General features: G+C 44.1%; 1 protein-coding gene across 41 annotated transcripts in view; it reads right to left on the minus strand.

Annotated features, from left to right (window-relative positions):
• The window catches only part of clasp1a (cytoplasmic linker associated protein 1a), a 414,750-nt gene that overhangs the window by 172,054 nt on the left and 216,522 nt on the right, over window positions 1-26,174 (minus strand). For 21 of the 41 annotated variants that reach the window (XM_072470321.1, XM_072470304.1, XM_072470277.1 and 18 more), the window contains exons 15-21: window positions 17,019-17,078; window positions 16,416-16,493; window positions 15,094-15,261; window positions 14,657-14,706; window positions 7,806-7,982; window positions 5,973-5,996; window positions 4,930-4,950 (exon numbers count right to left, since the gene is read on the minus strand). In XM_072470321.1, the coding sequence (XP_072326422.1) occupies window positions 4,930-4,950; window positions 5,973-5,996; window positions 7,806-7,982; window positions 14,657-14,706; window positions 15,094-15,261; window positions 16,416-16,493; window positions 17,019-17,078 (578 nt within the window). The remainder of the gene's footprint in view (window positions 1-4,929; window positions 4,951-5,972; window positions 5,997-7,805; window positions 7,983-14,656; window positions 14,707-15,093; window positions 15,262-16,415; window positions 16,494-17,018; window positions 17,079-26,174) is intronic. The other 20 variants (XM_072470331.1, XM_072470357.1, XM_072470564.1 and 17 more) reach the window with 2 other exon arrangements.

The raw sequence follows: 26,174 nt of genomic DNA on the forward strand, positions 1-26,174 counted from the left end.
TACCCATTCACATCACTTGCACCAATGATCTGTTCCACATTGTAACCATCTTGATGTAACAAACAGCTCCCGACTTTTAACCTGCATCTTTTCCTTCGAATTGTAGACATAGTTTTGTCCTATCACAACCAATTTCAAATCTAAACCTCCTGCAACATGAATCCATGTATGCATGTTAGGTTTTACTAAAGTGAGTAACATTAGTGCTGCAATCTAGGGATCCATTATCCTGGAGGTACTCCTCTGTTCTCTGCTGCTTCGAAGTCTGCCACAAAATGTGGGGTCTAATACATGGCAGCATTCCAAATTTTATATTTAAATTATTACGTGATCATAGAATCATAGAATTTACAGAGCAGAAGGAGGCCATTCGGCCCATCGAATCTGCACCGGGTCTTGGAAAGAGCACCCTACCCAAGGTCCACACCTCCACCCTATCCCCATAACCCAGTAACCCAACCCAACACTAAGGGCAATTTTGGACACTATGGGCAATTTATCATAGCCAATCCACTCAACCCGCACATCTTTGGACTGTGGGAGGAAACCGGAGCACCCGGAGGAAACCCACGCACACACGGGGAGGATGTGCAGACTCCGCACAGACAGTGACCCAAGCCGGAATCGAACCTGGGACCCTGGAGCTGTGAAGCATTTGCGCTATCCACAATGCTACCGTGCTGATAATGCATTGCAGAAACCTTTTGTAATAGAATTATCCGTTAACTTAGTTTGTTCCATTTACCCAATATTTGATCCAGCCAGAAGCTTTAAAAAAAAACTCTTTCAAATTTATTATTAGCAGGATAAAGGAACAAAACGATTTCAGGCCAGCAAGAGTTCAGCATTGGAGTGGAGTGAAGTCAGACAATCCTGCATTGTTATCCAATATAACTCACAAAACATTAATCATAGGGGCAGCATGGTGACACAGTGGTAGCACCGCTGCCTCACAGCTCGAGTGTCTCAGGTTCAATTCCAGCCTCGGGTGACTCTGTGTGGAGTTTGCCCTTTCTCCCTGTATCTGCATGGGTTTCCTCCGGGTGCTCCAGTTTCCTTCCACAGTCCAAAGATGTGCAGGTTAGTGGATTGGCCATGTTAAATTGCCCCTTATGGTCCAAAAGGTTAGGTCGGGTTACAGGGATAGGGTGGAGGCATGGGCTTAAGAAGGATGCTCTTGCCAAGGGCCGAATGGCCTCCTTCTTCACTGTAAATTCTATGATTATATATTTAATATGTTTGGCTTGGAGAGAATTATGTCCATTGTGTGAAGGTACCTTGCACATTTTAACTTAACAGGATCTGTGGAATTTTAAAATTCCTATGTCGTGGGATGTAACTCACCCTTGCTGAGGTTCGTGGCCATAGTTTGATTGAACAGATTAAGTATTTCTTTCAAAAAGCTGGTTTGGTCTTAGCTCGAAGTATTCAGCATGTATAAATTTGTAGTTTCTTCATACTCAAAATAAAAAACATATCTCCACTTTCAGCTCATATGCAAAAATAAAACCCATGCATGCTACAGATGGTCACTATGGTGAAATTGTAAAATGCAAAATATGGGATAATTACAGAGCCGTACCTGCAACATTAAACTTGAATGTTCCAAGTGGATTTCGGAGTAGTGGCCAATAAAGAACATCAACAGATAATTTGAGTGTGTTTATATATTGTCACAAATGGAACAGCGGGAAGTTACAGTAATAGAGAGCAGTGAGGCCATGGCAGGATATGAACAGGAGGAACGCTGAAACAGAGGTATTGCTGTACTGCCAGGCAAGTCAGAAAGCATTGGGTGATGTGTGAACAGGATACAAGTCATATATATGAGAGAGAGAGAGAGAGATTTTTTTTCCTTCTGTTACCACTGGGTACTCTAACTAGACTGTTCTGACAGTAAAATTATAGACAAAAAATATGCAGTGTTCAACAGAAATCCAAGATGCTGGCTTTTTGCCACTGACTGAAGTAAGATGCAAGAGCAGGAATAGTTTGTAGTTGTATATTCACAGAAAATATTGAACAGTGGTTTTCAGCAGGCAAAACAAAAACAATTTAATGTTTTGAGAAAACAATTTATTAGAATTCCATAATGACATTTCTGTGACCTGGTTTCATGACCAGCTCAGACTGACTGAATTGAAGTCTAATTTTTCTGACAGTTATAAGAATCAAATTAAATTAGTTTGGTCAGTCAAGGGGGTTCCTAGAGGGCACCAGTCTACAGTGAAAACTTAACACTGAGCTAACTGACAGTCTGGCACAAAGGGATCACAAGGATGACAGTGTTGGAAAATGGAAATGTCATTTTGTTGACATTTAGTCCTAAGATTGAGTTACGGCATATAGTGCAAAGGAGGGTTTATCCTGCAGCTAAACTGACTGGGGAATGCTTGGCACAAGATCTATTTTACTTCCAAGCACATCTGCCAATAATATTGCACCAATGTCACAGAAGGACAGAAATTGGTGTCACTATCCATTTCCAGCTTTATTACAAAAATCATGCAGCCTTGGGGTACATGCACAGAAAAAGCGGAGTCATTATGGTTTAGAAATTTCTCATATCTTCCAAGATGCAGGATCGGCAACTCAATTCACAAAATCAACTGCCCTGCTGGCAATAGAAATTTGGCATTCTGTAGTGTAAGCAAATTAGAGTCCATTTGCCACAGGAAAAAAAACATGCTTCTCTTGTTCAAGATTGCTCTTTTATTCATCACCTGGTTAATAAATAATTGTTATTTTCACATTCCTTGTGCTCAACTCTCATTATTTTATTCATTCTAATCCCGTGCAATATTGCCCTCTCTTTTCCTCGAGGATTTCAATAATTGTTTCCTGTCTTTTTTTGCCCCAGCTCTTTGGTTTGTTGCAAGCCTGAAAATCTCTTCCCTCACAATGAAGTAGTGTGTATGCAAACTTAGATAACAAGAAGCTGGGAGAAAAAAGGCACGGGAGAGAATCGACCAAGAACATTAATGAAGCAATAAATAATAAAAGGAAAACAACAGCAAATAGGACAATAAATAGAAAAGTATACTTGACGAATCAAGAAACAAATTGAAAATTATGAGGAATAGCCAAAGACAGTTACAAGAGATAGCCAACAAAACACCTGGACTTGCAAATTACTCAATTTTTGAAGACCAGCAACAAAATGATTAACGGATTCAAATACCTATTGACAGTGGAGGGAAAGCTTGTGAAACATTATTGCTACCTAGTATACAAAAGGGCAAAAGAAAAATCAAACCCATACATCTCTTCTACTATTCACTAAACCCAACACACTACCACCTGGAAGAGGCAAATAAAATAAAAATATAATGTACATGTCTAAGAATGTCTTGCTGCGAAAGGGACATTTTAGCAGTGATCCTAATTGACATTGGCCGAGGGCTGCAATTCCTATGTTGGTATAGTCAGTCAGTATAAACTATCCTGAAACTTTCAAGAGAAATTTTAAGCTCAACGAGTCTCGTCTAAAGGGAACCTTTTCTGTTTACTTCTATTTCTCATTAATTATAGAAATTAGGAATATTGATTAATTGAATTAAGGAGAAAAAATACTTTAAAAAACCATGTCATGTCAGTCACTGGTCTTGCTTACAATCATCAACAGTAGCTGGTCTAGCTTACAACCAACAGTAAGCTCCCAAATTCCACATCAACTGATAGTTGAGTCAGAGATGTAGGAGAGCTCCAAGATAAATGTTCATAGATCGCTCGAGATAAAACCACAAGAGCACAGAAGACGGGTTGTGAAGACGATAGATCAGCCGTGTGTCTAATGCCAATTGGTAATTAGTGACACCTGCAGTGCAAATATGCAGATATAGATTTAAAAATGGAACAAAAACTCATTCAGCCAGCTCAACCAGTCTGTGAAGAGAAGATCATTCTCACCAAATGACATCTTAGGATCCCAAATACAGACATTTGGCCAAGGTATCAGCGCTCTAGTGGTCAATATAGGTAAAATTAAATTTCAGCATAATTAAGAAAAAAAACTGGGGGCAAAACAAAGGATACAAGAGATAGTTGGTGTGGAAATGGAAATATCACATTGCTAATGTTGGAGCTAAGGTACAACACCCTCACCACAAACATCGCTCCAACATGTAGAAACAGGCTGTTATCACAAGTATAATAGTCATCAGCATCTAACTGTTCTAATTTAAGAACTTCGTAAAATATTTGATGTACTTCTGCCTATACGTTCGAAGATCTCCAAGGAGCAACTCCAAAGTTATTTTTCAAAACCAATCATAAATATTGCTACGGTTCATATTGTTTGAGATCCTGTAGGTGTGTGTACTGATACATTTGCAATGCAGAATTATTAATATTTCTGTATAAAGTCAGATTTCACACACACAGCAGAGATTAATTATGTTTATCGCTAATACTATGCTGTGTGAAAAACAAGTAGTAAAATACACAGCTTTCACAATGGAGCGAGTGATTGCTGCTATATGTTACTGAAATACCAATTGGAAAATAATCACCTTATCGGATCTCCTTTTCATGTTTTATTTTAAAGGTTACAGTGACAACCACTTTGTAACGACATGCACTAAACAGACTGCCAAATACTGCACAAAACTGAAGCTTGAGCATATTGAGGCCAACTACTAATAGTTACATGTGAGCAGCACAAACTTTTATTACTAGTCACATCACAGTCCAACAAAAATAGTAACACTCCCCACTTGTCGTTGCATAATCAAACACACCACAGAAATAATACACAGCCACAGCGCCGGAAATTAATTAATTGTGTCAATTAACATAAATTTGCTCTCAATCTCTCAGCAGATAGACATTGTACATAGGCCCAATTACACAAGTTTAGCACACAGAATGGGATGCTCCTTTCCCACAGCCTAAACTCAAAAAAGCACACAGCCTGCACAACTCTCTTACCATCCTTCTTTGTAGAAACCCCTTAAGATGAAGTAAACAATTGAAGTTGTCAGTTCTGTCATGTTGGAAAATAAGTCACTATTGCAAAATAGTGCAGAAGAAACACAATACAAGAAAACAAAGAAAACAATGAAATAACTCAACAGACATGATCAAAACTCTGGTCTTAAAACTATACCAACTTTATTTTATAGTATCTAAAATCTGATTTCTTGAACAAATACCACAGTTTATTGCAGAGATCAAAGTTTTGTTTGCTTCTTTTTGCCTAATTTCTCCTATACATTTAATTTATTCAAAAAATAAACTAAAAGAATGGTTCCTGTCAGGAGATAGTGCATTATTTGATTACTTAAATTAGAATGTATGCAAATTCAGCTAATCTAATGAGACCTACAACTTGACTGGAATATCTAGACTTTTGGTACAATACGTATTTTACCACTGTTCATTTGTGTTGTGTTGTGAGTGCACACTCACATTTGTTTTTTTTTTTAACCACAGCATTATAAAATGTAACAATAAATTTAAAAGATTGTTCTCAACTTTGATGCTGGAAAGAGTCCCTGATCCACTGGTTAAGTGCCAATTCGCAAGGCAACTTCCCTCTCATGAATATAAACAACTGTTATTCTGCAGGTAAGCGAAAACTTTAATATGGGCTGACTCAGAAGATGGCATCTCTTCATTTCTGGGAAACTACATTTGTCGTCACTGATTACACCAGCCAATAAGTTTCTTTGAAGAGTCCAAACATTGCAGTATGAACTCAAAGAACCCAGATTGTAGATATAATGTACTGACGGTCAACACTGTCATGTTAAGTATAGCTGAGGAAATATATATATATGTATATGTATATTTACATGTGCACATATATATATATATATTTATATATACACTGCATCACCATGCAACACGTCATGCGAGGTACCAATTATGGTCACAGATGGAAACCACTGAAAGAACAGTGTTGTCACAGATACCAGCCAGAATACACAAGATGGGGACAGACAGCTGGTAACAGAAAACAAGCTGCTTACCCTCAGCTTTAGTGGATGTGCCATCTTTCAGCAAAAGAAGATAGGGAAGGGAGGACAGGGAAATGTTAGTAAGATTAGCAAAGATGGGCTCACTAGTTTAACCCATAGTAAACAAAAGAATCCCGTGGAGCTGTAATACTTCTCTAAAACGATGAAAGGCATAAAATCTGGACACCAATCGCAAAAAAGGGTACCAAATCATAAAATGATTTCCTTGAACAGGTGAAATAAAAACATTCTGTACTTTACCACAGTGATATTACATAGTTATCATGATAATTATATAATTCTATGTGCTCTGCAAAGTTAAGAATGAGAGGTGATCTCAGTGAAACATGTAAAATTCTTGATGTGTTTCGCAGTGCAGATATTAGGAGAATGTTTTCCCTGGCTGGGGAATCTAGAACACGGGGTCACAGCCTCAGGAAAAGGGGCTAGATGTCGAAACATTTCCTCCCTCAGAAGATAGTGAATCTTTGGAATTCTCTATCCCAAAAGGCTTATAGATGCTCAATGATTACAAATATAAGGGAGGCATCAATAAATTGTCACATGCTAAGAGAATCAAGCAATAAAGGGAATAATTGGAACGGTGGAGTTGAATAGCAAATGAGCCATAAGCATTTTGATGGCAGAGCAGACTCATAAGACTGAGTGACCCATTTCTGTTGCTATTTCTTAAAAGGTCCAACCCATATTAAATTATAAAAAGCATTTAAATTGATTAATTTAGGATATTCTGTTGTCACATAACATTGTTTCAAAATTGGTTCTAAATACAGTTTTATAGCACTTGCCCATCCATTTAATGGTTTTCACAAAGTCACAAAGTCATAGAGGTTAACAGCATGGAAAGCGTCCCTTCGGCCCAACTTGTCCATGCCGCCCAGTTTTTAACCACTAAGCTAGTCCCAATTGCCTGCATTTGGCCTATAACCCTCTATACCCAGCTTTCCCATATAACTGTCTGAATGCATTGTAAAAAACAAAATTGTACCCGCCTCTACTACTGCCTCTGGTTTATAATATTGGAGAAGGTCCAAATTTGCTTGTGGGAAAACCGCAAAAGAATCTAAGCCTTTTCATACATTAGCACCTGTTTTTTGGCTCAAAGCCATGTACCTATAAAAGTACACTCCATGGGTTTGATATTATGTTATATTTTGTTCTTTTGACACAACCCAAAAGGGACTTAGATTTCAAAATTCCTTTAAAACAAGTCCACTGAAACAATTGACAGCTAAGTTTTCTCTGGTAATTGTTAAGCACAACACAAATAACTTAATCTGTAATGACATCACTTGCCACTGATCAACTGTGCAAAACCTACTGCTTCTCAATGACCATATCACAAATCTTTGCCAAGTCTTATACACCTAATATGTTGACTCAATGGACCATTCCTGGCTGCTTCAGCAACTGATACTACACCAAAATAAAGGGTTGTTAATCTGTGGAATTCTCTTGCCCAGAAAGCAATGGAAACTGGGTCATTGACTTTATTCAAGGCAGAGTTAGATAGAGTCAAGAGTTATGGGGAGTTGACAACACAATCAGATCAGCTAAGATCTTATCGAATGGCAGAGCAGGCTCCAATGGTCAAATGAACTACTCCTGCTCCGAAGTCCTATGGTCCTATATGTTTCTTACAAAATATCCCAGAAGGGTGTCAACATTTCTAATTTAGATTTTGAACACAGTTTTCAAATTCAAGATGGAAAATTCTGTTCACGGCACTTGAAATCCTAGTTGATCTGCAAAGATTATCCTATTATGGAATTGTGGCACATTTAACAGCTCAAAGAAAAAAGTTGTGGTTAGCTTAGTCTTTACCTAGAGAAGCGTAGGACCCTGGAGGTAGAGCTGCTGCTGAGCTGAAATGTCCAGGCGTATTACTTGGAGTGGCAGTCAAGCGTGATTTGGCATTCGCAGCTGCATTCACATCGATATCACTGCGAGAGCGTTGCAGAGCTCCTGTGTTAGACACAGACTTCGCACTGACTGTTGAAGCTTTTGTACCAGAATTGGGGGAAAGAGGGAGAGAAAAAAAAGTATTACACCTTGAGTACTGAATCTCAAATGCAAATCGCAAAGGTAAACAAAATTGAAAAATTGGTCTGGAAACTAAAAATTAAACGCAAGCCATTTACTGTATTATAGCAAAAGATTGCATTGGTCTGCCTGGTATGGAGCTACCTTCATGTATTTGGATGATTTACGAACAGAAGACAAAATTGGAGTCAGCCCCGGCTACAGAACAATCCTCTATTGACACCAATTGCAAATTAAAAGACCTAAGCAAGCCACTCAAAGACTGGATTTCCACAATATAGACTTTAATGCAGCTGAATCTTGATCTCATTCCTCCAGGATACCAACAGCATCTCACTACATAATCAAGCAACCTGGCAATTGTCAACAACGTTGAAATGGTCCCATTGTCTCATTGCCCAAGCATATCTTTTTGTTGTTTATTTTTTCTATTCGATTAAGTATTTTAAATGCCTCAGGTATCTTTCATTAAGGTTGAAAAATGTGTTTTCTGTCCACTCGTCATTCGTCCATTGTACAATGAGGATAAGCACCATTCTCTCTTCTACATTACACTCTCCATGTTGCAGTAACTAGAACTGATCATACATAGCTGCAACTTAAGTGTTAGTGTTAACTCTTAACTAAATTAATTGAACAACATGTTTTAGCATCATGTTCACTCGGCGGTTTGCATTCTCGCCCGAGTCAGAAGGTTGCAGGCTCAAGTTGCACTCCAGAGACTTGAGCACAAAATCTAGGCTGATATCTTTGTGCAGTACTGTACTGAGGGAGTGCTGCACTGTCAGAAACATAGAAACTAGGAGGAAGAGGCCATTCAGCCCTTGGACCCTGTTCCGTCATTCATTATGGCTATCCAACTCATTGGCCTAACCCCACCTTACCCCATCATATCCCTTTGATCCGCTTCACCCCAAGTGCTGTATCTAACTGCTTCTTGAAAACATACAATGTTTTGGCCTCAACTACTTCCTGTGGTAACAAATTCCACAGGCTCAGCACTCTCTGGGTGAAGAAATTTCTCTCCGAATCTGTCCTACACCATATCCTCAAACTGTGCCCCCTGATTCTAGACACACCCATCATTGGGAACATCCTTCCTGCATCTATCCTGAATAGTCACGTTAGAATTTCATAGGTTTCTGTAAGATCCCCTCTCATTCTTCTGAACTCCAGCGAATACAATCCTAACCTATCCAATCTCTTTGTACGTCCTGCCATCCAAGGGATCAGTCTGGTAAACCTTCGCTGCACTCTCTCTTTAGCTCAGATAAGGACACCAAAACTGCACACAATATTCCAGGTTATGGCCTCATCAAGGCCCTGCAGAATTGCAGAAAGACATCCCCTGCTCCTGTACTCAAATCCTCTCACTATGAAGGCCAACATATCATAGGCCTTCTTTACTGCCTGCTGCATCTGCATGCTTACCTTCAGCGACTGGTGGAATAGGACACCAGGTCTCATTGCACAATCCCCTCTCCGAATTTATGGCCATTCAGACAAGTCTGCCTTCACGCTTTCGCTACCAAAGTGGGTAACCTCGCATTTGTCCAAATTATATTGCATCTGCCATTCACTTGCCCACTCACTCTTGCCCAAATCACACTGAAGATCTCTGCATCCTCCTTACAGCTCGCCCTTCCACCCAACTTTGTCTCATCTGCAAATTTGGACATATTACACTTTGTTCCCCATAATCATTAATATGGTCCCAGCACCAATCCCTGTGGTACCCCACACATCACTGCTTGTAATCTGGAAAAAGATGTTAATTCCTAGTCTTTCCTGTCTGCCAACCAGTTTGCTTTCCATCTCAATACACTACCTCTAATCCCAAACACTTTAATTTTACACGCTTAAATGGGACTTTATGAATAGCCTTCTGAATGTCTAGATAAAGCACATCTACTGGCTCCCCCTCATCAACTCTACCAGTTACATCCTCAAAGAATTCCAGTAGATTTTTTTTGTTTTAATTCGGTCATGAGACGCGGGCATCGCAGGCTGTGCCAGCATTCATTGGCCATCCCTAATTGCCCTTGAGGGGGCAGTTAAGAGTCAACTACATTGCTGTGTGTCTGGAGTCACATGTAGGCCAGACCAGGGAAGGACAGCAGATTTCCTTCCCTAAAGGACATTCGTGATCCAGATTTTTTTTTTTTTTTTTTTTTTTTTTAACAACAATCGACAATGGTTTCATGGTCATCATTAGACTTTTAATTCCAGATTTTTATTGAATTGACATTTCACCATCTGCAGTGGCGGTATTTGAACTTGGGTCCCCAGAGCATTACTCTGGGTCTCTGGTTAATTAGTCCAGTGACAATACCACTACGCCACGGCCTCCTGGGATTTGTCAAGCATGATTTCCCCATCATAAATCCATGCTGACCGTCTGATCCTGCCACTATTTTCTAAGTGCGCTGCCATAAAATATTTGATAATGATTTCAGGCGTGCTGTGTTTTGGGTTAAACCAAGTTTCCGCTGTAAAACCAACGTAAAGGTCTGATGGCGCTACTTTGATGCAGAGCAGGCAAGTTATTCGGGTGTCCTGGCCAATATTCATTACCCCCAATCAGCATCACAAAATCAAAATGATTTGCTCTATATCACATTGCTGTTTGCAGGAATTTGCCACACATTAAAAGTAGTTAATTGGATTAAAGCACCTTGAGGCTTGGAGCATCCTGATTAAAGAAGATTACAGCACCCTGAGGTTTTGAAAGGTACTATATAAATGCAAGAGATTTTCTTCACAGTGACTTGTTGCTCATTTCAAAATCATAGCTCCATGTCTCGCTCAACTTCCCTTTAGCAAGTTCTGACGACATAGAATTATAAGCAGCTAATTTTTCCTTTCACTTGTCTCCACTGAATTTAACTCAATACCTGATCGACCAAGTTCAAAGTCTGTCTTGCCTAATTCATAAGATCTTGTACTGAGCTCAGATCCTCCAGCTTATAGTGTCAGCTGCAAATGTAATCATGAAAAGCCAGTTTGCTCACACATAATCCAACCTGGATTCCTGGACCATTCAGCTCCAGCACATTCCTACATTACAGTTGTACGCTCTTTACCTTAGTTTCCATTTCCTCCTCTTTAGCCAGTTGTTAATACACACTCAGATTGCACTTTCACGGAGTTTAGTTTCTAAAGGAACTTCTCACATGGTACTTTCTCAAAAGTGTTTTTACAAGTCAAATAGACTACATCAAAAGATTTTCCTATAGAAATGTGGAAGATGGCTAACATTCTCGATTTCTTTGTGCAATTGCTTACAGTAATCAAAATAGGTCTTTGCTTACCAAAACAGAGATGTCGAGAGAGAAAAGTGTCTTCAACACCAGAACAAATGAACTGATGTGGAAATTAGGATGTAAGTAGTCCACGAGCAAATTAAGCTGTGGCATGGTCACTATCATTGAACAGTAAGAAGTCTTACAACACCAGGTTAAGGTCCAACAGGTTTCTTTGGAATCACTAGCTTTCGGAGCTTAGCTCCTTCCTCAGTCTCACCTGCCCACCCCAGTCCAACGCCGGCATCTCCACATCATGGGCTGGATTCTCCAAACCCCGACGCCAAAATCATGGCCGGCGCCCCGGCGGATAATCCAGTTCCCCGCATGGAATCAGGAACACTGCCGGTTCCCCGATTCTCCAGGGCCCAAAAAGCAGCATACTTAAGAGAGTATGTTGCGCCGCACATCCCTTACCCAAGGCCATTGTTGGAGGCCCGCTCCACCATTCTCCACCCCCGACCAGTCCGAAGTCCCGACGCCATGGATCTAATATGGTCCTGCCAGTCAGGATACTAGCGTGGCGCCTGCGGACTCAGGCCGATCGGAGGGCAGGAAGGGCCATATACACACCCGGGCAATGTTTGGGCGGGCGGATAGGGCTGGGCACAAAGAACACCAACGAACAAAGAAAAGTAAAGCACAGGAAGAGGCCCTTCGGCCCTCCAAGCCCGTGCCGACCATGCTGCCCGCCGAAACTAAAATCTTCGACACTTCCGGGGTCAGTATCTCTCTATTCCCATCCTATTCATGTATTTGTCAAGATGCCCCTTAAATGTCACTATCGTACCATCGTACATCTCTAAACTTTGTCCCTCGCACCTTAAACCTATGCCCCCTAGTAATTGACCCCTCTACCCTGGGGAAAAGCCTCTGACTATCCATTCTGTCTATGCCCCTCATAATTTTGTAAACCTCTATCAGGTCGCCCCTCAACCTCCATCGTTCCAGTGAGAACAAACCGAGTTTAGTCAACCGCTCCTCATAGCTAATGCCCTCCATACCAGGCAACATCCTGGTAAATCTCTCCTGCACCCTCTCTAAAGCCTCCACATCCTTCTGGTAGTGTGGCGACCAGAATTGAACACTATACTCCAAGTGTGGCCTAACTAAGGTTCTATACAGCTCCAACATGACTTGCCAATTCTTATACTCAATGCCCCGGCCAATGAAGGCAAGCGTGCCGTATGCCTTCTTGACTTCCTTCTCCACCGGTGTTGCCCCTTTCAGTGACCTGTGGACCTGTACACCTAGATCTCTCTGACTTTCAATACTCTTGAGGATTCTACCATTCACTGTAAATTCCCGACCTGCATTAGACCTTCCAAAATGCATTACCTCACATTTGTCCGGATTAAACTCCATCTGCCATCTCTCCACCCAAGTCTCCAAACAATCTAAATCCTGCTGTATCCTCGGACAGTCCTCATCGCTATCCACAATTCCACCAACTTTTGTGTCATCTGCAAACTTACTAATCAGACCAGTTACATTTTCCACCAAATTATTTATATATACTACGAACAGCAAAGGTCCCAGCACTGATCCCTGTGGAACACCACTAGTCACAGGCCTCCAATTAGAAAAGCACCCTTCCATTGCTACTCTTTGCCTTCTCTGACCTAGCCAGTTCTGTATCCATCTTGCCAGTTCACCCATGATCCCGTGTGATTTCACCTTTTGTACCAGTCTACCATGAGGGACCTTGTCAAAGGCCTTACTGAAGTCTATGTAGACAACATCCACTGCCCTACCTGCATCAATCATCTTTGTGACCTCTTTGAAAAACTCTATCAAGTTAGTGAGACACGACCTCCCCTTCACAAAACCATGCTGCCTCTCACTAATATGTCCATTTGCTTCCAAATGGGAGTAGATCCTGTCTCGAAGAATTCTCTCCAGTAATTTCCCTACCACTGACGTAAGGCTCACCGGCCTGTAGTTCCCTGGATTATCTTTGCTACTCTTCTTAAACAAAGGAACAACATTGGCTATTCTTCAGTCCTCCAGGACATCAACTGAAGACAGTGAGAATCCAAAGTGGTTGATCGGGGGTTCTATTTTTAGGGTCCTGCTCCACGGTCTGAGTCCGCCATGGAGCACAGCGCGGCCGCTGAAGGCAGCCGCCGTGCGCATGCGCGGCCTCTGACCCGGAAGTGCGGGGGCCTGTAACTGCAGCAAAAACTGCTCGATCCACGCCGGGTCCCTGCTAGCTTCTGCAGAGCTAGGAATATGTGGCACTTTCACGCCAGTTTTTTGGGGGACTTAGTCCCAAAGAAGGAGAATCCAGCCCCATGACTATTATTGAAGCATTAGAAACCAGGGGAAGTGAATACCACTATGCTATACTATAATTTCCATGGATGATAGATCTAAAGTCGGATCTAGTTTCCACGGCTGATTGTCTGATCAGTCACAAAGAAAAAAGGGAGTGGATATCAGCCTATACAGGAAGATTCAAATTGTGACTTTAAAGGCGGATAGTGGGGTAGATACCGTTGGGCTTTGGACAGGAGATTCCAAGGAGCAGACAGATTGGCTGATGTTTACAGTAGAAAAGTAGGAGGAATATATACATGAAATGAAATGAAAATCGCTTATTGTCACAAGTAGGCTTCAACTGAAGTTACTGTGAAAAGCCCCTAGTCGCCACATTCCGGCGCCTGTTCGGGGAGGCTAGTACGGGAATTGAACCGTGCTGCTGTCCTGCCTTGGTCTGCTTTCAAAGCCAGCGATTTAGCCCTGTGCTAAACCAGTTCCATACAAAGCTTGGAGGCTGTGAGAGACAACAAAGTTGCAACAATGGGTTGAGACAAGGCCAGAGAGTTCTGGGGACAAGGTGAAGGATTTTTAAACCAATGTAGATCAGCAATGTTGAGAAACATTGGTTGTGTGGGGCACAGGATACAGGCAGTGAAGTTGTGAATCATCTGGAAGAGAGATGGAGATTTGGAGGCTTCCAGGAAGGATAAGGGCAGATGTTAAGTCCAAGGGGGGTGAAAATATGATTAAAGAATGGCATGCGTGGGATTAGTGTGGGCGGAGGTGTAAAATGCTACAGAGATAGAGGCAAGCAGTTTTGGTACTAGTTTTGATAATGAATGGTACGTGGAGTTTCAAATGCAAATGACATAGGAAAACTGAAAATCCAGAAGGGGAGCATTGGATTGGGGACAGTAGGGAACCATGAAGATCATATTTTCTGGGGATGTGGGAGGGGAAATTGAACTATGTACTTCAAATACAAGTTGTGTTTTGGAAGGAACAATTCAGCTACTGTGCCACTTTATTTTATACTGGTTGATGCTAAAACAAGAACAAAACAATTACCTCGTGATACAGAGCTTCCAGTAGGACTGCGCTTTGTAGACAGGGGACGACTAGGAAGAAATATGGTAACAAATTTTGTTATCCTTCTGCAGGCAATACATATACAGTATATGTACATATTTATATAAAACTTTTTTAGCCATTTTATTTACATTAGACTATAGGCTTCCACCTCTGCAATATAAGTAGGCCTACATGTTGTACCCGAAAACAAAAAGTATCTGAAATGCAATTAACCCAAGAGCTTCCGATAAAGGATACTCGATTATGTTACTTTTACATAGTAATGTAAATAATATAGCTGAGTTTTTACATTAAAATACAATCCATAATGATACACAATGTTACGAGAACAGATTAACTAAAGGAATTGCAGGCATGGCTATTATACTGCACTGTTTTTGAAGCTTAGAATTCAAGTAGACCACAGTTCTTACTTTAAGCTTTCTTGTGAACTGGATGATGAACGATCAGACTGTGGCAAGGAAACAATACTGTCTGAATTTTTCAAATGGGACTGTAGAGGTTTCTGGTAGGCAGGTTCCAATGAGTTAAACAAAATTTCAGCTTCTTTACTGAAATGACTGCGAAAATCCCAATACACTCTATAAAAGAAAATGGAAGGCAGATAAATATTGAAGCAGCACATACTGCAATAAAAACCGAAAATGCTGGAAATACTCAGCATATCAGGTAACATCTGTGGAGACAGAAACAGAGTTAACATTTCAGGTTGATGACCTTTCATCGGAACCAGGAAAAGTGAAGATATTCAATAGGTTTTTAGCAAGGGATTGGTGGGATAAAGGAAGGCTAGTGACAGGGTGGAAGGCAGGAGAAATTGAATGACTAAAGTTAGTCTTGTGCCGCCAAGGAAATAATAATCTTTATTAGTGACACTAATAAACATTAACATTGCAATGAAGTTATTGTGAAAATCCCCTAGTGGCCATACTCTGGCACCTGTTCGGGTAGACTAAGGGAGAATTCAGACTGTCCAATTCACCCAACAAGCACATCTTTCAGGACTTGTGGGAGGAAATTGGAGCGCTTGAAGGAAACCCACGGGCAGTGACCCAAGCCGGGAATCGAACCCGGGTTCCTGGCGCTGTGAAGCTAACGGTGATGGGGCAAGTACCAAATAAACAAAAGATGCACCCAGAGCAAGGTATGTTACTGTCTGAAAGTAAAAACTGGAGAAAAACCGAAACATACAAAGAAAAGATGGCAAAATGGGGAGACAGAGTTTATGGCTTGCAACTGTTAAACTAAATATGGAGTCCAGCGATAAAATTTTATCCAGCACAATTATGAAAATTATTTGGCATTGTTAAAGAAACTGACATGAGAAAAGTTGCCTTTGCCCTTTAAAATGAAAAAGGGTTGAATAGAAGGTTTTCGCTACAACACACCTTACTTGCAAAATGAAACACATGCAATTCTCAGCATGTTTCTTAATTTTTATGTGCAAATTGTGTCAAATATAGAGCAGTTTGCACTGACAATCGGCCTTACAGGATTGATTCTATCACTGTCCTTTTCCCAGGGATGAAAATATGTATCGTAAATGAAGACAAGAAAACGTTGCAATGCAGTAAATAAAATAGATAATCAATCAATCGGAATTAAATACGGAATGGAATGACCAAAGTTGTTGTCAATCATCATTCCATGTTTGGACTATACAGGCTAATAGCATGCAAATCAAAATATATTTTGGAAACATTACAATAATGTCAGGTACTGAAGAACAACTTACTTTCGAGCTTCGAGTCTTGCCTCCGAATCAGCGTCATGGATACCCTTCTTTATCGTTTCAGCCAGAAGAGCTACATGCCTAACAAGATAACATCACAACTGGAGTCTCATCTCAAAAGTAACATTTCATTTTTCTCACTTTATAGACAGAAATTTCATCCAGGATAACCACTGTTACATTTATGCACAATGAGCAGCGTAATCCCTCCCAACTTCAGTTTCATGTCACACTGCCTTTTTAACCAGAAAGTGGAAATTGAGCCTCAGAATGCATTTTCAAAGGCCTTCCCTCCATTACTATGGAAACAGCACTGCTACCACATTCAAATGCTCTTGCCAGCCATCTTATTTAAATTGTTTTAATCCCCCAGTTCCTCACTATTGTAAGGAATATATTTCTTCAATAACCTATTTGTCTGGCCATAAGTATTTACGATTGCAATCATGACCAATGTTTCTACCCTATTTAGTTCAGTTCAGATATCATCTGCTTTGCTGTATGGTGCAGTTCAAAAGCTCATTTCCATTTTAAACTACACTTAGTAGGAACCCAAAAAGAACTACAGACTATTCATGGAAAAAGGCTCCCTGGTTGTTTACTTACTTTTCTAGTGAGTGTGTTTGCCATTCCAGTAGCAGTCGATCCAAAAATTCAAATGAACGCCTGTCAAAAGAAATTGCTTAATTTTGTTGATAAAAGCATCATCTTATCTATAATAAAGGCACTATATCAATAGAAAGAAATATTTAAAGTAACTAATGTTTGATTATATGCATCGTCTTTTAATATGTAGTCGTATATCAAACCCCACCACCAAGTGCCAGCCCGAAGCTCAGGACTTCTGAATCTCACAGCCCTATCCTATTGATCTCATGCTCATCAGTGCAGGGCTTGTTTGTGTGGTAAGATGTGTTGGTATCCTCAAGGTAGGCGCCTGGTGTGGGACATCTTTTTAACGTAGGAATGATGTTGCACATCAACAGACCCACGGTCCTCGCAAGAAGGTAGGTCCAGTTCCAGTGGCAACGCAACCTCGACAACTGGGAGATCTCGCTTCTGCTGCAGCATTCATCCGCTATCACAGCATGTTGATACCAGAGTATCTTCTGCCTGATGCCATTGAGGACTTGCTTTGGATTGCGCTTTGTCTGGTTCCTCCCCTCCAACCTTACCCTCATGGGTGACCCTGTCAAGAGTGTAAGAGTGTATGTAATTGCTCTCGGAATTAATGGAACGCCAAGTCTCTCCACCACAGCTAGGTCGCAATCCATGGATATCTTCAGCAAGGCAAAGAGGATAACTCATCAAATAGCAACAGCGAAGGTACAAAGTAGAACTAGGGAAGTCAAGTACCAATGGTGGACTGAGAAAGCCAAGGAGTTGCAACTCCTCACTGACCAGCACGACACTCGGGGTTTCTTCAGTGCACCAAGATAATATATGGACCCAACACCCTTGGCCTCAAACTGGTGCAGAATAAGGACAAACCCCTTTCGAGAGACTGAGAAAACATGAGCCTTTGATGGAAAGAATACTGAAGAACTCCTAAACAGTGATACAATCATAGATGAGGACGTGTTTGAAGAAATAGCACTGTTGCTTCACAGAGCCAGGGACCCGGGTTCAATTCCCGGCTTGGGTCACGGTCTGTGCGGAGTCTGCACGTTCTCCCTGTGTCTGCGTGAGTTTCCTCCGGGTGCTCCAGTTTCCTCCCACAAGTCCTGAAAGACGTGCTGTTAGGTGAATTGGACATTCTGAATTCTCCCTCAGTGTTCCTGAACAGGCACCGGAATGTGGCGACTAGGGGATTTTCACAGTAACTTCATTGCAGTGTTAATGTAAACCTACTTGAGACTCTAATAAAAAGTATTATTATTAATTCCCCTAGCTCCCCATCAAAGAGGATCTTGGACTCCCACCAAGCATGGATGAAGTAGAGGCGGCCAGTAAACATGTGGAGAATGAAAAAGATGCAAGAGTGGTCAGGATCCCAGCAGAGATTTTCAAACTTGGAAGAGAAGAGAAGAGATCACCGTCATCGTCATCAGCTGCTCTTGAAAATCTGGGACAGAGACGAAATTCCTGCTGACCTCAGAGATGCCGTCATCGCCATCATCTCCAAGAAAGGAGACAAAAGGAACTGGGTAGGGACTACTGAGGTATCTCCCTACTCTCCATCGCTGGGAAGATCATCGCCCGGATCCTCGTTAGCCACCTTCTCCCACTCTGAAGAAATTCTTTCAGAAAGCCAGTGTTGCTTCCAACCAAAGGATATCATTTTCACTGTTTGACAACAAATGCCAGGAGCAACATCAGCCACTCAACATGGTCTTCATCGATCTGACCAAAGCTTTTGACTCAGTCAATCGGGAAGACCCTGTCAAAGGCCGGCTGTCCAGAGAAATTAATCAACATCTTCAGATTCCACGATGATAAGGTGTCGGCTACAGTAGTCATTGACGGAAAAAAGACAAAGGCTAGCATTCAAGACTGTAGTCAAACAAGGGATGTGTCATTGCCCCCATTTTTTTCTCCACCTTCAGCGCCACCATCCTTCATCTAGCCAAGAACAAGCTTCCAAGTGGAGTGGACATTGTCTTCAGGATGGACGGAAAACTCTTCAGCCTCAACCGTTTGAAATCCAAGGAGAAAAAAATAATTGACATTGCTCGTGGAACTTCAGTATGTAGATGACAACGCCATCTCTGAGAATCTCCAAGCTATGCTCGACACCTTTGTGGAAGCATACTGAAGTATCGGTCTCAGCCACATTCAAGAAGAATCAAGTCCTTTACCAACCCGCCCCAGGGTAAGATCTGGTCTCCCCCTGCATCAGAGTTTACGGAGGAAACCCTCCCAAACATTGAACATTTTTCCAACCGGGGGAGCTACCTCTGTTCTAAAGCTGACATTGATGTGGAGATCCAACATCGTATCCAATCTGTGAGCACCACCTTTGGATGCCCAAGGAGGAGAATCTTCGACAACTGTGACATCCGTGCTGCTAACATGGTCCTCATGTACGGGAACATGGCGACTAGGGGTTTTTCACAGTAACTTCATTATATATTATAATGTTTATTGTCACAAGTAGACTTACATTAACACTGCAATGAAGTTACTGTGAAAAGCCTGTAGTCGCTACATTCCGGCGCCTGGTCGGGTATACGGGAGGGAGAATTCAGAATTCTCAGCTGGTACGGGAATTGAACCCACGCTGCTGGCCTGGTTCTGCATTAAAACCAGCTGTCTAACCCACTGAGCTAAACCAGCCCCCATTGCAGTGTTAATGTAAGCCTACTTGTGACAATAAAGATTATTATTATGTACAAAGCAGTTGTCCTCCAGACTCTGGTCAGAAGCCTGCGACAACTCACATACTCAAGGTCCTGGAACGGTACCATCCCCACTGTCGGAGACGTATTCTCCGCATGAACTGGGAGGACAGGCGTACTATCAGCATCCTTGAAGGAGCCAAGAGCATCAGCATAAAGGCCATGATCATCCAATAGTAACTCTGCTGAGCCGACCATGTGTTAGGATGCCAGACATGCATCCAAATTCTACCAAACAAGAGAAAAACAAAGGAAGTGCTTCAAAGACACCATAAAGGCTTAACTCAAGAAATGAAACAGATGTCAATGCCTGGGAGACACCTGCTCAGGAGAGACTTATTAGAAGGAACGTCCAGATTGAATGGACACAGTTCTTCAAGAACACTCAATGGTAAGAGCAGGTCCAGAAAAGGAGGCTGAAAAAGGAATACCAGACTTCCGGGTGCAGCAATGACCAGCTGAGTCGCACGTTTCGGCACCTCCCGTTGGAACGGACTTTTGGGCTCTTGATAGGAGCCCCAACGGCAATTTAAACGGCCAAAATCACTGTGCGGTAAACAAGAAGGGAATCCCCCCGGATACACAAGGAAAAAGGTGAGGATAGCGGCCGGATTGCAGAAGATCCTCTGGAGCAGCGGCAAGGAACGGAAGCTTGAAGCAGGATGGCGTCGGAAGGTGGCCATTTGTTATGGGGCCCGGAGCAACAAGAGTTCCTGCGACGCTGTGAAAAAGAGCTGAAGAAGGAGGTGTTGGCCCCGATATTACAGGCGATTAAAGGGCTAAAGGAGGAGCAGAGGACCCAGGAGCTGGAGCTTCGGGTCGTGAAGGCAAAGACTGCTGAAAACGAAGATGAAATACAGGGCCTGGTGGTGAAGACAGAGACGCACAAGGCACAGCACAAAAGGTGTGTGGAGAGGTTGGAAGCACTGGAGAATAATTCGAGGAGGAAGAATTTAAGAGTCCCAGGTCTTCCCGAAGGCGCAGAGGGGGCGGACGTCGGGGCATGTGAGCACGATGCTTCACTCGCTAATGGGATCGGAGGCCCCGACGGGCCCTTTGGAGGTGGAGGGAGCCTATCGAGTTCTGGCGCGAAGACCAAAGGCTGGAGAAATACCTCGAGCTATAGTGGTGAGGTTTCTCCGCTACAACGACAGAGAGACGGTCCTCAGATGGGCGAAGAAAACTCAGAGCTGTAGGTGGGAGAACGCGGTGATCTGCGTATACCAGGATTGGAGTGCGGAGGTGGCGAGAAGGAGGGCAAGTTTCAATCGGGCTAAGGCGGTGCTTCACAAAAAGGTTCAATTTGGAATGTTGCAACCGGCGAGACTGTGGGTCACACACCAAGGGAAGCACCACTACTTTGAGACGGCAGAAGAGTCGTGGACATTCATTGTGGACAAGAAGCTGGAATAGTCTGGCGAGAGAAAGAGCTTCTGGGATAAAGTGGTGGGGTGATTATGTGGGGCGAGGAAGGGGAGGGGGGAAGATTTTTCAATTTGTTAACTTTTCGATCCTGTAACTTTTCTCTCTTCCCCTCGTGGTGGGGGGGGGGGGGGGGGGGGGGGGGGGGGGGGGCGGTGGGAGGGAAAGGGGAAGGAGAAGGGAACTGCGCCGTTAGGGACGGGGGCGAGTGGGAAACGCGGGCTTTGCTTCCGCGCTATGGTAATTGTGGCGGGAACAGGGACGCAGGAAGGAGGGGGCCTCGCACAGTGAGGGGCCGAGGGCAAAGGGGGAAGCCGAGGTCAGCCAGAGTTTGCTGATTTCTGGGAGCAACATGGGGGGTGCAACTACGCTAGAGGGGAATCTAGCGGGGGGGGGCGGGGGGAGAAGAGTTAACTGGGTTCCTGCTGCTAAGGAGAAGGGGGAGCTGTTATGGGACGGGGTGGTCGAGACGGGGGGCACTGTCGGTGGGATATACAGGTACATGGGAACCGGGTGAGGAGCTGGGTTAAAAAGGGGGATGGCTAGTCGACAAGGGTGGGGGGTAAAGAGCCCCCCAACCCGGCTGATCACGTGGAACGTGAGGGGGCTGAACGGGCCGATTAAAAGGGCACGGGTACTCGCACACCTAAAGAAATTAAAGGCAGATGTGGTTATGTTGCAGGAGACGCACCTGAAACTGACAGACCAGGTCAGACTACGTAAAGGATGGGTGGGGCAGGTGTTTCATTCGGGTTTAGATGCGAAGATTAGGGGGGTGGCTATCTTAGTGGGGAAACGGGTACTGTTTGAGGCAAAGACCATAGTGGCGGATAGTGGGGGTAGATATGTGATGGTGAGTGGCAGATTGCAAGGGGAGGCGGTGGTTCTGGTGAACGTATACGCCCCGAACTGGGATGATGCAAACTTTATGAGGCGTATGTTGGGGCGTATCCCGGACCTGGAGGCGGGAAAGTTGGTAATGGGGGGAGACTTCAATACGGTGCTTGATCCAGGGCTGGACCGGTTGAGGTCCAGGACCGGGAGGAGGCCGGCAGCGGCCAGGGTGCTCAAGGACTTCATGGAGCAGATGGGAGGAGTAGACCCCTGGAGATTTATTAGGCCTAGGAGTAAGGAGTTCTCATTTTTCTCCCATGTTCACATGGTATATTCACGGATAGACTTTTTTGTCTTGGGAAGGGCACTGATTCCGAAGGTGACAGGGACGGAGTATACGGCCATAGCCATTTCGGACCACGCTCCACATTGGGTAGACCTGGAGGTAGGAGAGGAAAAAGAACAGCACCCACTCTGGAGAATGGATATGGGCTTATTGGCAGATGAGGGGGTATGTCTAAGGGTGAGGGGGTGTATCGAAAGGTACTTGGAGCTTAATGACAACGGAGAGGTTCAGGTGGGAGTGGTCTGGGAGGCGTTGAAGGCGGTGGTCAGAGGGGAACTCATATCCATAAGGCCACATAAAGGGAAGCAAGAGGGTAAAGAAAGGGAGCGATTGTTGAGAGAACTTCTGAGGGTGGACAGGCAATATGCAGAGGCACCGGAGGAGGGACTGTACAGGGAAAGACAAAGGTTACATGTGGAATTTGACCTGCTGACCACGGGTAAGGCAGAGGCACAGTGGAGGAGGGCACAGGGTGTACAGTATGAGCATGGAGAGAAGGCGAGTCGGCTACTGGCCCACCAATTGAGGAAGAGCAGCGAGGGAGATAGGTGGGGTGAGAGATGAGGAGGGAGAGATGGAACGGGGAGCGGAGAGAGTGAATGGGGTGTTCAAGGCATTCTATGAGAGGTTATAGAAGGCTCAGCCCCCGGAAGGGAAGGAGGGAATGATGTGTTTCCTGGATCAGCTGGAATTCCCGAAGGTGGAGGAGCAGGAGCAGGAGAGGGCGGGACTGGGAGCACAGATTGAGATGGAGGAGGTGGTAAAGGGGATTGGGAGTATGCAGACGGGGAAGGCCCCTGGACCGGATGGGTTCCCGGTGGAATTTTATAGGAAATATATGGACCTCCTGGCCCCGCTTTTGACGAGAACCTTTAATGAGGCCAGGGAAAGGGGGAAGTTGCCCCCGACCATGTCGGAGGCGACGATATCGCTACTTTTGAAGAAGGAAAAAGAAGGAAAAAGACCCGCTGCAGTGTGGGTCCTACAGGCCCATTTCCCTTTTGAACGTAGATGCTAAGCTCCTGGCCAAGGTGATGGCGACGAGGATAGAGGACTGTGTCCCGGGGGTGGTCCACGAGGATCAAAGTGGGTTCGTTAAGGGGAGACAGCTGAACACGAACATACGGAGGCTGCTAGGGGTGATGATGATGCCCCCACCAGAGGGGGAGGCGGAGATAGTGGTGGCGATGGACGCAGAGAAAGCATTCGACAGAGTGGAGTGGGACTATCTGTGGGAAGTGTTGAGGAGATTTGGTTTTGGAGAAGGGTTTATTGGATGGGTACAGCTGCTATATAGGGCCCCGGTGGCAAGTGTGGTCACGAACAGGCAGAGGTCTGACTACTTCCGTCTTTATAGAGGGACGAGGCAGGGGTGTCCCCTGTCTCCGTTACGGTTTGCATTGGCAATTGAGCCCCTGGCCATAGCACTGAGGGGCTCCAGGAAGTGGAGAGGAGTACTCAGGGGAGGAGAAGAACACCGGGTATCATTGTATGCAGATGACTTATTGCTGTATGTTGCGGACCCGGTGGAGGGGATGCCTGAGATAATGCGGACACTCAGGGAGTTTGGGGAATTCCCGGGGTACAAATTGAATATGGGGAAGAGCGAGTTGTTTGTGGTGCATTCGGGGGAGCAGAGCAGGGGAATAGATGATTTACTGCTGAGGAAGGTAACAAGAGATTTCCGGTACTTAGGGATTCAGATAGCCAGGAGTTGGGGAACCTTACATAGGCTTAATCTAACACGATTGGTGGAACAGATGGAGGAGGATTTTAAGAGATGGGACATGGTGTCCCTGTCACTGGTGGGTAGGGTGCAGGCGGTCAAAATGGTAGTCCTCCCGAGATTCCTTTTTGTGTTTCAGTGCCTCCCGGTGATGGTCACGAAGGCTTTTTTCAAGAAAATCGAGAAAAGTGTCATGAGTTTTGTGTGGGCTGGGAAGACCCCGAGAGTGAGGAGGGTTTTTTTGCAGTGTAGCAGGGATGGGGGGGGACTGGCACTTCCGAACTTAAGTGAGTACTATTGGGCCGCCAATGTCTCAATGGTGTGTAAGTGGATGGGAGGAGGGGAGGGAGCGGCGTGGAAGAGATTGGAGATGGCGTCCTGCAAAGGAACCAGCCTACAAGCACTGGCGACGGCACCGTTGCCGTTCACCCCGAAGAAATACACCACAAGTCCAGTGGTGGTGGCAACACTGAAAATTTGGGGGCAGTGGAGACGGCATAGGGGAATGACGGGAGCCTTGGTGCGGTCCCTGATAAGAAATAATAATAGGTTTGTCCCGGGTAGAATAGATGGGGAATTTAGAGCATGGCAGAGAGCTGGGATTGTGCAATTGAGGGATCGGTTCTTAGACGGGACGTTTGTGAGTCTGGGAGCACTGATGGAAAAATATGGGTTGCCCCAAGGGAATGCATTTTGGTACATGCAACTGAGGGCTTTTGCGAGGCAACAGGTGAGGGAATTCCCGCAGCTCCCGACGCAGGAGATTCAGGATAGAGTGATCTCAGGGACATGGGTGGGGGATGGTAGGGTGTCAGACATATCCAGGGAAATGAGAGACGAGGGGGAGATCATGGTGGATGAGCTGAAGGGAAAATGGGAAGAAGAGCTGGGGGAAGAGATTGAAGAGGGGCTGTTGGCAGATGCCCTACGTAGGGTGAACTCTTCGTCCTCGTGCACCAGGCTTAGCCTGATACAATTCAAGGTTTTGCACAGGGCGCATATGACTGGAGCAAGGCTCAGTAAATTTTTCAGGGTAGAGGATAGGTGTGGGAGATGCTCGAGAAGCCTGGCAAACCACACCCACATGTTTTGGTCATGCCCGGCACTGCAGGGGTTCTGGGTGGGGGTGGCGAATGTGCTTTCAAAGGTGGTGGGGGTCCGGGTCGAGCCAAGCTGGAGGTTGGCTATATTTGGGGTTGCAGAAGAGCCGGGAGTGCAGGAGGCGAGAGAGGCTGATGTTTTGGCCTTTGCGTCCCTAGTAGCCCGGCGAAGGATATTGCTTATGTGGAAGGAAGCCAAACCCCCGGGCGTGGAGACCTGGATAAACGACATGGCAGGGTTTATAAAACTAGAACGGATAAAGTTTGCACTAAGGGGTTCGGCGCAAGGGTTCACCAGGCGGTGGCAACCGTTCATTGACTACCTCGCAGAACGATAAAGGAAATGGGAAGGTAACAGCAGCAACCAAGGGGGGAGGGCTCGGGCGGGTCCTCAGGGGTGTTTATGTATAGATATTTGTACTTGGTTATGTATATTGGACTGTTCGATTTTATTATTTGGGAGAGTTATTATTTTTATTATGGCAGTTGCCATTTAGTATATATAATATTTACTTATTTGTTAAAAAACGGTCGCTGTTATTTATATTGTTTTGTTGCTGTAAAAAGGGAAAAACCTTTGTACTGTTTTGTTTGGCCGAAAAATTTGAATAAAATATATTTTTTTTAAAAAGAAAAAGGAATACCAGCGATCTCGAGTCCAAGGGCCAATCTCACATCCCAGAAATACCTGCCAAGTGTGCGGTCGGAGATGCGACTCCAGGATCGAGCTCATCAGCCACACAAGGACACACCAAACCCATGACCAGTGATACAATTTCTTAGGTGGACCAACATGCTCGTAAGCAAGTGATCACTGAAGTAGTATTTCAAAAATGATAAGGTTTACCATAGATTGTGTCTCAAAGAGATTGTTTATGGTTTGGGAATGAACAGAAATACCACACTCAAATTCCACACATGTAGCAAACACAAGGGCATCTGCTACTTCAAATCCGTTACACAAATGTATCAACTAGGCATCATTAAATGCAAAAC

The sequence above is a fragment of the Scyliorhinus torazame genome, chromosome 2 (assembly GCF_047496885.1).
Source record: "Scyliorhinus torazame isolate Kashiwa2021f chromosome 2, sScyTor2.1, whole genome shotgun sequence".
Taxonomy (NCBI): domain Eukaryota; kingdom Metazoa; phylum Chordata; class Chondrichthyes; order Carcharhiniformes; family Scyliorhinidae; genus Scyliorhinus; species Scyliorhinus torazame.